The following is a 15,047-nucleotide window of genomic DNA, read 5'->3' on the forward strand; positions in this document are numbered from 1 at the left end:
AAATTAAGATGTTTATGGATAACCAGGTTCAAGATATCCAACAGGGAACTGGAGATGGGAGATTAGAAGTCAGCAGAAAGATTAAAACTGAACAAACATCTGAAAATCATCAGCATAGAGAAGATAGTTGAATCCACTGAAGCTGAGGAGATTACTAAGTGAAATAGTATATATAGAGAAGATGGCTCTGGATAAAGTGTTGGGGGACATCCACATTTAGTGGGCACAAATTGGCTAAAGATTTAGCAAAGGAGACAGAAGAGAATCAGAGAGGGAGAAGGAGAATCAGAAGAGAGCTGTGTGCCAAAAACTTAGCATTAGGAAGCATAGGATGATCAGTAGTATCAAAGGATTGCAAAAAAGTCATTAGATTCAGCAACTAAGAGATTATTGGTAACTTTGGGGAAAACAGTTTCAGTTGAATGATGAAGTTGGAAGTGTAAAAAATTTAGAAGAGTGAGAGGAAAGGAAGTAGAAGTACAATTGTAAGATATGATTGAAGAGAAAAGTTGCAAAAGACATTTGAGTGATATGAGTTGAGGAAGATGGTAAAAGAGGGAGCTCTCAGTGAATGATCTCATTTTTTTCAGGGAAATATGAGGCAAGATTCTCAGCTGAGATGAATGGGGGTGGGTGGGTGAAGGAGAGGCAGGTACAAGAGATTTGAGGAGAATTGAAAAGGTCCAGAAAAGCTGTTGTGCGAGTGGTATGGTGAGTCAATGAGGGAGGTATAAAATGAATGTCTTGTAGTAATGGGGACCCAGGTGAGATTATGTAACATAAATTGTAGTAGATTCAGACTGGACTTGTGTTTTTTATGTTTTATGATTTCTTTCTTTTCTTCCTTCCTTTCCTCTCTTCTTTCCTTTTCTTTTTTTTTTCCTAGCAGCACTTGGGCAGGGACAAAACAGCAGATGGAGGGAATAACCCAAGGCTAAATTTTGGCAAGGAAAGATTTTTGACTGCATAAGAGGACAAGGGATTTGAGAAAAGATAAAGAAGGTACCAGAATGTAGCCAGTGTAGGGATTTTGCTTGGGACAGAACTGAGAGGTGGAGGGGTTGGAGATATCAAAGAGAACATTGAGGTTATAAAGCAGGTGGAATGACAACAGATTGTGATCAGATGAAGGAATTTTAGATGTTGCACATGAGCGTAATACATTTGTAGATTAGCTGATGACAATCTATTCTAGTTTATTGGAGATTTAATAGGAATTTCAATGATTACTGCTGATTACTTTCCCAAAGAACAAATCCATGAAAAATTATAAAACTCCAAAGTACAGTGATGACTCTTTCTTGGCTTGACCTCTAGACTATTTTCAAAGTCTTGCCTGGCTAGTGCTCTATGGAGAGCCAGGTGCTAAATGGGAGAGATGGGCTACAGCTTCTAGGGTATAAGAAAAGAGATGGAGAACTCATGGCACTTACGTTCATTTTCCTGCGACATCTGGAGAGGTTGAGGAGGAGAGAGACTTTTAGTTCTCGGAAGGTTTTCAGGTCTTCACCAAACCCTTCCCTGGGAAATTTCTTCAGAGCATACTGATAGCGCTGGGCAGCTTCTTTCACTTTACCTTTCTATGATGAGCACACAATGGTGAAGAATACTTGTTAGTTTGCTGAACAGCTGTGGCATCTGTGTCCCCACTTTCCTTTTCATCAAAGCAGCTATGCTGGCCAGCTAATCACTAACTTCTCACCTCTGTCCTGGGGAAAGAATAGGGCTAACCTGCTTTGATTTTGTGAACATGAAAACTCAACCTGCCAGGGAACATACCAGATTAAGAAAAAAAGGCTGACACAATGATTATGAGTTAGAAAAAAGTGAAATTCAGAAGGTATACTTCCCTAACATGTTGCTGTCATGGAACTGTCCTGAATCTTGTGATGAAAACATGTTTGGAGGCAATCCACATCCCTTCTTATAAGGATAGCAACAACTCAGGGGGAAAAAATGTGCTAGTCAGCTTTCTTGCTCTACAAGCAGAGTCTTTATCCTGCAAAAGAGCCTCTTCTTGGGGGAAAGTGCTCTTGCTTTGGGGGCATAATTCACGCCAGGTTGAGGGGACCACACGAATGCTGGAGATGTTAATTCTGCTTATTCTGCATGCCCTCTCAAGCAGAGTTCATTGTTCATCCTCTCTGAAAAGTACGTGATTCTTTCCCATGCTAGGGTGAGGCTGACTTCCTGTTAAGATTTCTACAACTGATTTTTTGGGGAAAATATTCCTGCCTGAAGTCTTGCTTTGTTAGTGTAGAGCAGGAAATGATTTTCCTTTCTCACAAAGGATGGGAAAACTAGTAGTACAGCTGCTGCTATTCCAATTCTTAAGAGATGGAAGAAAATAAGCTTCAGTTCCCTTTCCCTATTTAAGAGGAAAGGAGTGGTAGAAAGTTAGGAAGCCAGACAAATTGCTAGTGTTGGGGGATTTATAAATCAGTCATTCCAGAAACGGATTATAGGAAAATCAGCATTGTAGCACACAACCTGGTGTGGGTGGATTATGCTGCCTTGTTCAGGGGCAAGGTTCAGTGGAGTCTAAAGCTGGCTTAATGATGCAGCCATAAGGAAGCTTGGAATATTCTCCAGATTTGTATCCTAGAAATTAGGAAGCAAAGAGAATATGGAATATTTGTAGCGAGATCTTTCTGTCCCTTTGAGCTGGCCTTTCCAGCACATGCCTCTAGCTTCTATCCAGGATTATAGGGATAAGGACAGGACCCATGATTTCATTGGTTCTGAAAACTCTCACATAAGGAAATTCCTCTTACCAGTGCTGGTACCTTTTCTGCAGCTCAATATAGTCTGAGAGGGTGCCTTGCCCAGAGTCATAAAGCCACTTTGTGTCAGAGATAGGTCTCAAATCCAGGCCTCCCTCGTTCTGATGATAGCTCTCTATCTACTACATCAAACTGCCTCTCATCAAGGATTCTATTCAAGTCAGAATTCCTCTTTGCCTTCCTCTCCAAGGAGGAACACAGAACAATTCTAAGTCAGCCAGTTAGATGGGCATCAGGACAGTTATACATATCTTTGGGAGGAAAGGACCTCAGAGCCATGTGATTACAATCAGGATGTAAAGAAACAAAGGTCTAGAAGGTTGACATTCTTGTCCAAATCTACACAAAATGAGGGCTTTGGTGTTGAAACTTTAGAGACCCAGGATCCTCATGACTCTTGCTTTTAGGCTGTCTGGGAAACTAAGGGCTTCTCTCAGATTCTGATGTAAGCCCAACAAGATGAATTCTGACACATAATATTCTTAGAAAACTTACCAATAAATTGCAAGATCCTAGAAGGGGGATAACAAGGCTAGAACATAGGACCATATGCTGGAACTTTGAGCAGAAAGGTGGAAGAGGAATGTATTACTCTTTTTTTTTTTCTTATTTAAAGAATGATTTTTAAGACAAAGTTCGTACTTGAGAATGTTGGGAAGTTTTTGTTTTTTTCTTAATGGGGCCTGGGATTTTATGGTGTCGGAAATGCCTAGTGAAGAAACAGGAAGATCAACAACTGCTCTGCAACTTATGTTCTGAGAGAATTTCCTGGGGCTCTAAGGCTGAGTTAACTTGTCTGGGGTCACACAGTCAATATTCAAGAGAGGCAAGACTTGAACCAGGTACTTTGTAGCCAGCTCTTTATCTACTACACAGCCCCTATTAGGAAGTTATTGCCTTTTTTCCCCCCATGGATCAATGACTTCCTAACAAAGCTAAGAGTTAATTTTATTTCTACACAGAATAAGAATGGCTTTGGGGCAAAGTGGTTTTTGATTTAACTAATTTTTTCCCTTTTCCATGTAACAGACTTAATAATATCTTAGGCTCCCAGATTAGGTTCTAATATTACATGAGTCATAGAATTTGAAAGTTAGAAAAAATCTCAAGAGAGCAAACATCATAAATCTGGAGCTGGGACTCTGGAGATAATTTGGCTCAACCTTTTCTTTTTTTAGGTAAGAAATCTGAGACCCAGGGAAGTCTCCTAGTCCAACCTGAGAAGAAATCCAATCTGCAATGGTCATACAGTTTCTGCTTTGAGCAGAATGTGAACTGGATTTAGTCAGCTGCTTGATTTCTGATTATTGTGTGAGCTGGTAGTGAGCAGCACAAGGAACTAGTAAGAGGAAGGACCTTCACGTTAGGAATGCATAGAATCAGAACCTTCTAAGTTCTAATTCTAGCATAATCTTAGGGAGTGACATTTTCCATTCCCTTTTTTCTAGTAAATCTCCCTCTATGAATAAAGGTTAGTTTGGTGAACTGGTGTACTCTATATGTAGAGTTGCTTCAGAGCAACCAGTGGCTATTTTGATATCATGCTATCCACTACCTCTTCATACCTTATAAAACATGTCCCCTTCCTCCATCAGCTTGCTCAACAGGATGATCATGATGTCTGGTTTGGAGGTGGCCATCGCCCAAGTGGCTGGACCTGTAGTGTACAGGATGCATGATGGGTAAAAAACTCATACAATGTAAGGGTGGTAGGAAGCTAGGTGAAAAAAATATCCTGGGGGAATTTCTGCTGAGAGAACAACTTGGTGTGTGAGCACAATGCTCCAAAATTCATTTCTTGTCTTTTAGGTTTGAAGTTACTCCAAGGCAACAAGCAGGGTTTGATTTATATTCACCTTAAAATAATACCACAGGAGGGCAGCAGAGCCTGTGGAAATCATTTGTTTTTTTTAAAAAGTTAAACTAAAAAATTTTAAATCAGACAATCAGAAGAGATGGTTTACAACAGATATGACAAGATTTAAAAAAAAAAATTTAGTGGTAATTTATTTTGGAAACTGGGATTTAAAAGCCCCAGCTTTTAGGCCTCTTGATGTGAAGAGAAGCACTTTGTAGAGAGGCTACCAGTGAAGATGCAAAACCTCTTTAAATGTACAAGGACCAAAGAGGGCTCCCTGAGTGGGAGAAGTCCACTTGGAACCAGGTTTATGCCACCAATGCCAAACAGTCCAGAAAAGAACTGACTTCACCCAAAAGAAGGGGAAGGAAAGGTTAAGCTGATTAGTTCACAGGCTGCCTGAAAGAACCCACCCATTTTCCCCAGGGTTAGTTGTCAAAAGTTCAAGTTATTCTCTACAACAGTCATTAAAATAAATCTTCTTTTAAGGTGAAGTAAATTAAAAGATTAGAAGTGTGGGGAACTCATGCAAGCTAAATCAAAGAGGAGAAGGCAAAGCTGACCAAGCCATCAGACTGGGCCTGATGCTGACAGCGGTGAGATATACCTCGTGGGCGACTCGGTAACGTCTGACAACCTTCAAAGAAAGGAGAAAACAAAAAGTTGTAGGAGAGGAAAAAAAATGGATGAAGGTGAAAAAAAGAAGGAAAAAGCAGCAGTGAGAGGCAGGCAGCAAGAAAGCTGGCATACCAGCCAAACCCTTCTCTAGGCCCATGGGATGGGGGAGCAGCTGAGGGCAGCAGTAGCGCAGGGACCAGAAAGTCTAAAAGCACATACAGAGCAAGGGAAGCAGGCTCACTGGGAGAGCTATGAGATGGGGCTGGTACAGAGGCATCAGGGTCACAGTGCTAACAGACTGCTGGCCACTGCTGGTCACAGGGCATTACAGACAGGAGCTTGGATGGTGCTCTCTCTGTGCCAGGCATCTTTCTGGTTATTTGGGCAAGGGGGATGCAGAATCGGGAATGTGGGCAGCATACCCACGCTCCTATCACACGTTTGGGGCCTTAAGATTGCAGGACCAGTCCTGCCCGGGGTGCAGGTGGCCAGCACCTTCTCCCTGTCCCCTACCTATCTTGGCTCCTTTCTTCAGAAGGGTGACTACAACAGAGGTGTTTCGGCATCCCACTGCCCTGTCCAAGGGACGCATCCCACTGTAGTCAACATGTTCAATCATGGCCCCATGATCCACCAGGAATTGTACCTAGGATATCAAATAAATAAAGTCATTAGTCTGAGCCTGGTGGCAGACAGAGCTGTCAAAGATTTAAGCATTTCTCTCTACAGCATCTGGTTTTAGCTAGGCTATGAAATCAATCAACCAGTTAATCAACAAACATTTATGGAGATGACCAGTTTGGGAGTTTCTGCATTTGGAAAATAGGACCACCCACAAGAGGAGCACTAGCCCCAGCCTAGCAGGATAGAAGATAGATTCAGAGATCAAGGTAAAAAATAAGAATGCCTTTTCAGTAGTTCTACAAATTGCTTTATTACAACTTTTCTCCATAAGATCAATCACTTCTCTTTACTCTGCAAAATTGCAGTTAAAATTTGCTTTCAGTTTAATGAGGTTTAAGCTTCAACTTCTTGGGAGAGTATGTTATGTTATCACAGATTTACAGCTAGAAAGACTATTAAATCCAACCAACCTCATCTCCCTGCCATTTTACTGATGAGGAAATTGAGGCACAGAGAGATGTCTACCTGATTCTTAAGTCCAGCAGCTTATCTATTAGGCCATCAGTAGTTATATTAAATTACTGAATCTTTTTTTTTTTTAAGTCTGACAATGGAGGATTCTGAACATTTTATGTTTAGCATTTATTTTGTATATAGAAAACAAATTCTTGATCTATACTCACTTCATACTGTATCTTTTGACTCTCTGTTTTTCTTTACTTCCCTTAACTTTGATTCCCCTTCCCCATGCTTTCCAGCTCCTTTTTTTCCTTCTTTGAAGATAAGGATTGTAGTTTTTTGCTTATATTTGCATTCCCAGTGTTTAACACAATATTTTTTTTTGTTATTGTTATTTTTCCCACTTCCTTATTCCCCCCCCTCTTTTTAAAGAACTTAAATAATTGCTTTATCTATCTTTGTGTTTATTATCTATCTAATAAGATTGAAAGATAAATTGAGCCAGGTTATGGAAATTGAATAAGAAGATTTTATTTATTTATAATTTATTTTAGAGAAAACAAGGAGCAGGGAGTTAATGGAATTTTCTCAATAGGAGAATGACACGGTCAGATCTGTGCTTTAAAAAAATCACTTTTGTGGCTGTGTGGAGGACAGATGGAAGAGGGGAGAGTCTTGAGAGAGGGAAAGCAGTTTTACAACAGACTAGGTAAAAGGTGAGGAAGGCCTGCTCTCGTACAGTTGTGGCTATGTGAACACAGAAAGGGGGTCAGATATTAGACATACTATAGAGGTAGAAATGACAGGATTTGGCAACTGAATAGATATTTGGGGTAAGGGAGAGAGAGGAGTCAAAGGTAACCAAGGTTTTTTTTTTTTTTTCCCCCAGGTTGTAACAATTTCCTCTGCCTTCAATGACTTTGGAATGTTTTTTTGCACCTCAACAGGTAGTCAAATACGAAAACAGGAAATGTTGAACTTATATAAATAGACCCCTCAAGTAGCTCTGTCTTCTCAAAGAGCTGACGAAAATCACACTTATCTTTAACCATCTGCTTTGTATTACATTAAACTGTTAGTACCTTGTGATCCATATTCACAAAGCCAATTTATCTTATTTCTTTAAGGTTACTCACCACTTCAGCATCCCCATAGAAAGCTGCTAGATCCAGTGGTGTGCGACCATTCTTGTCAGCATGATCTGTGGCAGCCCCATTCTCCACGAGTGAGCGTACCACTGGGAGGTGGCCCTTCAAGCAAGCCCAGCTGAGGGCTGTCAATCCCTCTTTGTCCATCAGGGCAATGGAGGCTCCTAGAAGAATAAGTATAAGTTCAAGGGTCGAATAAATTGAGAAATCACAATAGGAAGGAAAGCTGACATGTTGGATAGGATGCCGTATTTGTCAACCAGTTAAGGGAGTTTCCTACTCTTGGCTACAATACATACTAGCTGTGTGATCACTGGCAAGTCACTTTCCTTTTATGAGACTCAGTTTCCTCATCTGCAAAATGTAGATAATAATATTTATGCTACTTACCTCATAGTATGTAGAGGGCTGTAACTCTGGAAAAGTACACCAAAATGCTAGCTTTCTGGAGGAGTACAGGAGGCAGGAGAGCCACCAGGAAGAGGGTCAAAGATAGAATGTCTCATTTCTAGTCCTCTCAGCTCTTATTTACTTTAGTACAATTACATCACTACAGCACACTAAGTATGTGTGAACTAGAGAGCCATTACTTCACCATATTAAGTACTAAGTATATGTGATCTCATTAATCACACTGAGTTAACATCCTGCTGTAAGTATCTTGCTTCAAGTATACTTTTCCAGTGTTCCAGCCTTCTACATCAGTGTTCTTGTAAGGAACATGTTTTACAAATCCAGTGCTGAGCTCAGTGCCTGGTACATAGGGAAGGGCTTAATAAATGTTTGCTTGCCCTCTCATCTGAATCTTAAAATGCTATATGAATTCAATATATATTTATTAATGGCTTACTATGTGTAATACACTCTGCTAGACACTAGGATACAGACAAAACATGACAGTCTCTGCACTTAAGGACTCTATGCTTTGCTAGGAAGGCATACATGAATAAGTGTAGTACTGAGAAAAATGAGGAGGGAGTTTGGTATAGTAGTGGTGGTGATGGGAACAATCTGGGAAGAGTTCATGGAGCAAGTGGCAGCTGACCTGAGTCCTAGAGAAAGACAAAAATTTGGGAAAGTGTAGATGAAGAAGAAATGCATTCAAAGCACAGGAGTGGTTTGTGTGATTATATGAAAGCCCCAGTTAAAGCCCAGTTTGGGGTATCTAGTGGTCTAGTTTGGCTGGAACACAGCATTTATAAATGTGATTTATGAAAGAAGCCTAGAAAGATAGTTCACGTTAGCATTAAACCTGGAAATTTGGTATCCCTCAGAGGATAATGCATCCCTGGCTACTCTTTCTAATACTGCATACAGTTTCATTCTTTCTAACACACTGGATCAGAAGGAAAATGAAAGATTCTTTTTCCTCTAAAGTGAAATTTCCAAACCCTTCCTCTGATGCCAACCACTTCTTCTCCTTCAAGGTTCACCCTCTGTAAGAATGCAGTTCCCATAAAACAAGAGAAGGGAATTGTAAGAGTCCTTTAAATGGGCGGGGACAGCGCAACAGGAGATTTGAGTGGCCAAGAAGTAATCTCTGTGGATATAGGACTGCCCTGTGGGTGGGATCCCGGCCATATTGAGATAGCTTCGTAATGGGTGATGATGGCGCTCTCACTGGTTGGCTGTGTGTGTGACCTCACAGGCCCTTTATAAGCCCACTGCAGACAGCAGTCGCTCTCTTTAACCTGGCTCCCTAGCCTGGGGTAGCTGAGCCAAGCTGATGGATAGCCGAGAGGTAAGGAGTTTGGTAGTTAACACGTGGATCTTCAGACCAGGTGTTCACTAGGGCGTTAACAAGTCAGGGCATTATGTGAGTAGATATAATAAAGGCTTTTAAGATCACATGTGGCTGTTCTCGAGTGCGCTACCGGGTATTAAACTACTATTCAAGAGATTGTGGCCAGAGACCTTTGAAGGCCTGAGGAGGCGAGCTGGGTAGAGTTGACACTGCAAAGGTCAGTGGTCAAAGGTACTCTGTTGGGCCTAGGACAGACTGGTAATTGTTATTGCCAGGAGGGCATGTTACAACCCTCATTTTTAACATGCTGGCTTCTCACATCATCATTTTCTTCAACTCTCATGACTTTCTCCTTCATTCCAGATCAGTCATGCAAAAGCTAATGCCCTTGGTCTCTCACCATCATCCAGATGTGTAATGACTCCTTTACTGAGAACTCCATCCTAACTTCTGCTCTTCATCCTCCCTATAATTTCTAGTCATTCTACCCTTTAAACCTTCATTATTCTCCCAGGCCATCACTTCTGCTTCCTTCTCAGTATCCTCCATTTCTAATTCTGAACTTTGGTTAAACCAGCTCAAATATATAGTATACTTAGCAATTAAATTCCTTGTCCTCTAATTCTATTTCCCCTTGTGCCTTGCCAACCCACACCTGTTTTACTCCCATCATTCTTTTTACACTCTTATTCCTATGTTGTTAACAGTATGGGAGGAAGTAATATAACCATGCTTATTGGATTGGATTGCATATTATAAACTGTTTATGAAAGAAAGTTATTTAAGCCTTTTACAATTTGGTCCCAGTTTTCCCTTCTACTTTCATCTCTTCCTACTCTCTTATAAGAATGCTTTGTAAATCAGACTATCTACTTAGTCCTCCTCTTCCCCCTCCAAATACCATATGTGCCTTCTCCTTTTTGTTCTTATTTTCTCCCCAGTCTGAAATGCCATGGCCTTTTCTGCTATCTAAATTCTACATGTCCTTAGAGGTCTAAATTAATTTCATCTTCCTCTTTAACACATCCCCTTCTCTGAAATTCTATAGCACATTGCCTACTACTTATTTGGCACTCAATACACCTACCCTATTATATTATTTATATTATTATTAATCTTTTATGTTGCCTTCCTCATTACTATGTAAGATCTTGAAGACAGAAACATTTTCCCCCCCTTTTCCTTGTTATTACCCGTGCTTAGCACAGTGCTTGACACATGGAAAATGCTTAATACTTATTGATTAATTGTTGATTATAAACTCATAGATTCAGAGGGACTTTAGAGGTCATCTAGACCAATTAACTCCTTTCTTTTTGTTGGTGGGGCGTTTTTACATCTTTTTTATATCCTTTCATTCTCAGGGCCTTGCTCATTATAGGTGCTTGATTTATGCTTTATAGTTGATGATAGTGATAGTCTCCTAGGGTATGAAGGGATAGAACTGAACTGACCACATATAGGGTGGGCCCTGGAGGGCCCAGTAGCACCCTGGTACTTGATGACTATCAAGAAGGAAGCAAATCTGCTCAAGTAAAGCACTCAAGTCCAAGTTTTGAAGGATGCTGGAAAACCCACTTTATCTAGGAAGTCTTCCATTACCCAATACCATTTAAATTGTTCCTTTAGTCTATATTTGTTTCTCTACTGAATTTATCTTCTTTTTTCTATGACAGACCATCTGGAACATCTTTATGTGCTGATTTCAATAATTCTGTCTTACTCGAATACAAGCTCTTTCATGTCAAGGCTTAATCTACTACTTATTTTACTACTTCTAAATAGTAATTTAATAGTGGTTTACTGAATTCATTCATTCAACAAACATTAATGTTTGCAAATGTATTCAATAATGACACAGGTTAAGTTGGGGGACAGCAAACAGGGTGCTGGGCAGATTCAATCTTCTTGAGCTCAAGTCCGGACTCAGATATTTATTAGCTGTGTGATCCTGGGAAAGTCACTTAATTCTGCTTTAGTTTTCTCATCTATAAAGTGAGCAAGAAAGATATGGCAAACCATTCCTGTATCTCTTGCCAAGAAAATCCCAAATAAGGACAAGAAAATTTGGATATGAGTGAAAGAACTGAATGCCAAAACTAAGTTACAGATTAACTTGCTAAGCTTGAGATGCTTCTCAGCTCCTTCTCTCAGCTATAAGAGGATCTGAATTCTCATTTGAACTGTGTTCCTGCTAGGCTGAGGCTTCTTTAGCAATGACCTTGCCTGATTGCTTCATCATTCTTTCTGTAATGAGAGATAACCACAGTTCTCTGCCTCTCATAGGGGAATGGAAGAAATCAGACCTTTGATATTAAGAACTTCTATTTATGTACTGAATTGTTAACATTTTTCATATTGCTAATCTGTACATGGAGTAATGATTCTAATGGATAATTTTGATTGCAGAACTAATTCTAAGGAGGCCACCCAGGTGCAGCACATAGAGATTCTTAGGATAAAGCCTAGTTCTCCCAAAATGATAGAAAGAGCTCCAAGTGAACAGGAAGGCTTCAGATTCCCAAGGTCCAGGAAAAGCAGAGTCCTATAAATCCAAAAGAAAGCTTAGAAATAAACTGACTTTTCAAAAACAAGGGATATGGGGAATATGAATAACACAAGGGAAAAGCATGAGAAAATCATTCTATAATATTTTCATGATAGAAACCACTGATTACCATGGAAAATTAAATAGTGTTGGGACTAGCATCTTTCCAGTGGTGAAGAAGAAAGAGCATTTGGATTCCGTTTTTAAGTGAGTCTCTACTGGCATGTGAGAAGCAACATTTAGCTATATAAAGGTAAAAATTGTTATCATTATATGAACTCAGTTCCTCAACCAGTCATCTGGTGGCAGTGAGAATCAATGGAGGACAGATCTTTTTCTGGCAACTAGTGCTAGGGAGTTGAAGCTGCCATGTGTCTGTGGGAATGGCCTACAGATCCTGGCATAGCTGTGTCACTCTAAAGACAATAAAAGGCTAGGCCTTCCTGGAGAATCTTGACAGGGAACATTTAGTCCCTGACTTTGGAAGAATTGAGAGTTGAGGAATGACTCCTGATAGTTCCATGGGAAAACTGCTCTTAGACACTACTGCCTGGGTACTATTTTGCAAAAGTGTGCCTATATAATTTTATAAACTGAGCTCTAGTACAAGCAGTCAGTTCAATCCCACTGGCTCTAAAATAAATGCCACCCCTTCATGGTGATGTTATGGATTGCTCTGGGTTGGGCATGAAGTGATATCTGTCATCTTTCTGCTGTTTCTATTAGAAATCAGGACCCAAATTACCTTTCTTCTTCTAGAGACAGCTAGGTGGTGCAACAGTACATATAGCACTGGGCCTAGAGTTAAGAAAACTTTTTGAATCATGCCTCAGAAACTTATCAGCTGTGTGACCCTGGGTAAGTCATTTGACCTTTCTCTGCCTCAATTGTTAAATGGGAATAATACTAGCACCTACATCCTAGTGTTTCTGGGAGGATCAAATGAGATAATATTTGAAAAGTGCTACATAAATTCTAAATGTTATTCTTAGTGGGAGGTGATTGAGGTCAGCAGCATAGAAGGAACTCAAAGGGTCTCAAATGCTTTATAACTATAGTGTGAACAACTTTCTCTAACATCCTTCCTGGAACAAAAGATTTGTGGACGTTGTGAAATGCAAAAGGTCTTTCTTTGTATTTGTAATCTGACTTCTGCTTAAACAGAACACAATCCTGTTGTCTTTATTTGCTCAATTTTGCATCTTTGGTAAACAAGACAATGCTGACTATCAGTAGTTAAGTTGGCAAATTTCATATGGGATGATAAAAATTAGAGAAAATAAACTGTCAGGCAATAATGAAAATCTACAGCTGTTAGTGAGACAAGGATACTGGAGGTATCATAAGATACTTGGAGTTTTCCTTTTTAAGTTTCCAACCATTGGATTAATCACACCTTTCTTTGCTTCCTCTTAGAATGTACAGGAATAAATGATAAATTAGGTGGACAGTTTGTATATTTGCATGGCTCTGACAGCCTAAGTCTGGGTTCCTAATGTAAAAGAAGAACTTACCTTGTGCCAGTAAAAAATCTACTGTCCCTAAGTGGCCTTCTGAAGCTGCCATCATTAAGGGGGTGCGACCTTGCTTGTCTGCCATATTAACATCAGCTCCATGGGTGAGTAAGAGGTCAACAATCTGTGAATGCAGAGAAACAGGGATTAACAGTACAGAAGCAAGTTTGTGGTGAAGACACATGGATTCTTTCACATATATCAAGTCAATTCCCCAAACTCTGCTGGTAGGACTGACCATCTATTACCTACACTTCAATGTACATAAAGTCCTCAGTAAAATTTAATTTAAACTCTTAGTTTTCAGTAATCTACAAACAAGGGACTTGAAAAGAAAGACTCATTGGATAGAGCACTGGCCCTGAAGTCAGGAAAACCTGAGTTCAAATCTGGTCTCAGACACTTAACACTGTGTGACCCAGGGCAAGTCACTTAACTCCAATTGCCTCAAAAAAAAAAAAAAAAAAAAAAAAAAAAAAAAAAAAAAAAAGACTTGGGTTAAAAAAAATTCTGGCTCTCTTGTAACAAAATGAAAGGAAATTAAGAAAATAACCACCAAAAAGTGAAGGTAACTAACTATATATAATCTTGTAAAACAAAGTTTTTAAAATTATGGGGCATGTTCCTCCCTGAGGGGCTGTGAAATCCTATTAAAGAAGATTGTGAAACATAGGCCAAAATTATTGAAAAAATTTGAGTACAACTCCACATAAATATATTACTTTTCCCACAAGTAAAACAAAGTTCAAATCAGAATCAATAAAAGTGGTATGAAAACCATTAATTTGTTCTAACTGGTGGGCAATGGCAGAAAAGGAACCCACATTGGACTGCAGACAGAGGGCTCTCACTTCTAGCCTCATGTTCTAGTCCCTTTTCATCCTATCCTCAAGGGACTCCCAGTCCCTGCTCTGCTCTGCTGAGCAGACTCAGCCAAACTCAGGTGTCAAGTCACTTAAGCATCCCTCTTGTGTTGGCTTTCTGTGCACAGTCTCAGCTTTTCTATTCCCAACTTCAGGTAAAAGGGGGTGTCCAGAATAGTTGGAGTCTCATTAGGGGACAATTTCTACTCCATGCCTTTCCCTCATTCTTGATCTCAAGTGTCTCTTAGCATAGAAGTTAACTTCTATGATTAGAGGGGCTGACAACCACTACTCCATTTTCCTTATTTTTCCTTTTGGAAGGCAGTATCATGCAATGGAGACAGTATTAGCTCTGGAGTCAGAAGACTGTCTTTGCTTCCTACTCTTGTGTGACCTCAGATAAGTCACTTTCTCTGGGCATTAGTTTTCTCAACTGTACAAGGAGAAAACAAATTTTGATTCTTTAATACTGTGAGTGAGAACAGCACAGTAGTTATTTACATTTTTCATACATTCTGCTTAATGTATATCTTATTTGTTAGAAAATTGTAATAAATTCTTAATTTTATCCAAATAAAATGAGTCAAAATTATTTATGTAGATTATTTTATGTAATGTGGTTGGTAGAGTATTTTCTTTCCTTCCTCTCTCTCTCTCTCTCTCTCTCTCTCTCTCTCTCTCTCTCTCTCTCTCTCTCTGGGAAAAGAAAAGTGGTGAGTGTGCTACATAAAGTTGGGGAATCATTGCCATAATGTAGCATTTAATTCCAACAAAAATCCACATAAATTGTAACTACATACAGGGTGAATACTTTTGGAAACAATTCTTTGTGTAATGGTTACTATATCAAATTTTAAAAGTTGCAAATCTGTAATGACTCATTACCAC

At 39.6% G+C, this 15,047-nt stretch overlaps 1 protein-coding gene across 13 annotated transcripts in view; it reads right to left on the reverse strand.

The window, feature by feature from the left end:
• The window catches only part of TANC2 (tetratricopeptide repeat, ankyrin repeat and coiled-coil containing 2), a 567,085-nt gene that overhangs the window by 11,361 nt on the left and 540,677 nt on the right, over window positions 1–15,047 (reverse strand). For 11 of the 13 annotated variants that reach the window (XM_074260887.1, XM_074260888.1, XM_074260882.1 and 8 more), the window contains 6 exons: window positions 13,297–13,420; window positions 7,479–7,654; window positions 5,773–5,905; window positions 5,249–5,278; window positions 4,349–4,440; window positions 1,434–1,580 (listed from right to left, as the gene is read on the reverse strand). In XM_074260887.1, coding sequence (XP_074116988.1) covers window positions 1,434–1,580; window positions 4,349–4,440; window positions 5,249–5,278; window positions 5,773–5,905; window positions 7,479–7,654; window positions 13,297–13,420 — 702 coding nt within the window. The remainder of the gene's footprint in view (window positions 1–1,433; window positions 1,581–4,348; window positions 4,441–5,248; window positions 5,279–5,772; window positions 5,906–7,478; window positions 7,655–13,296; window positions 13,421–15,047) is intronic. The other 2 variants (XM_074260884.1, XM_074260883.1) reach the window with 1 other exon arrangement.

This window comes from Sminthopsis crassicaudata, chromosome 4 (genome assembly GCF_048593235.1).
Source record: "Sminthopsis crassicaudata isolate SCR6 chromosome 4, ASM4859323v1, whole genome shotgun sequence".
In the NCBI taxonomy this organism is placed as follows: domain Eukaryota; kingdom Metazoa; phylum Chordata; class Mammalia; order Dasyuromorphia; family Dasyuridae; genus Sminthopsis; species Sminthopsis crassicaudata.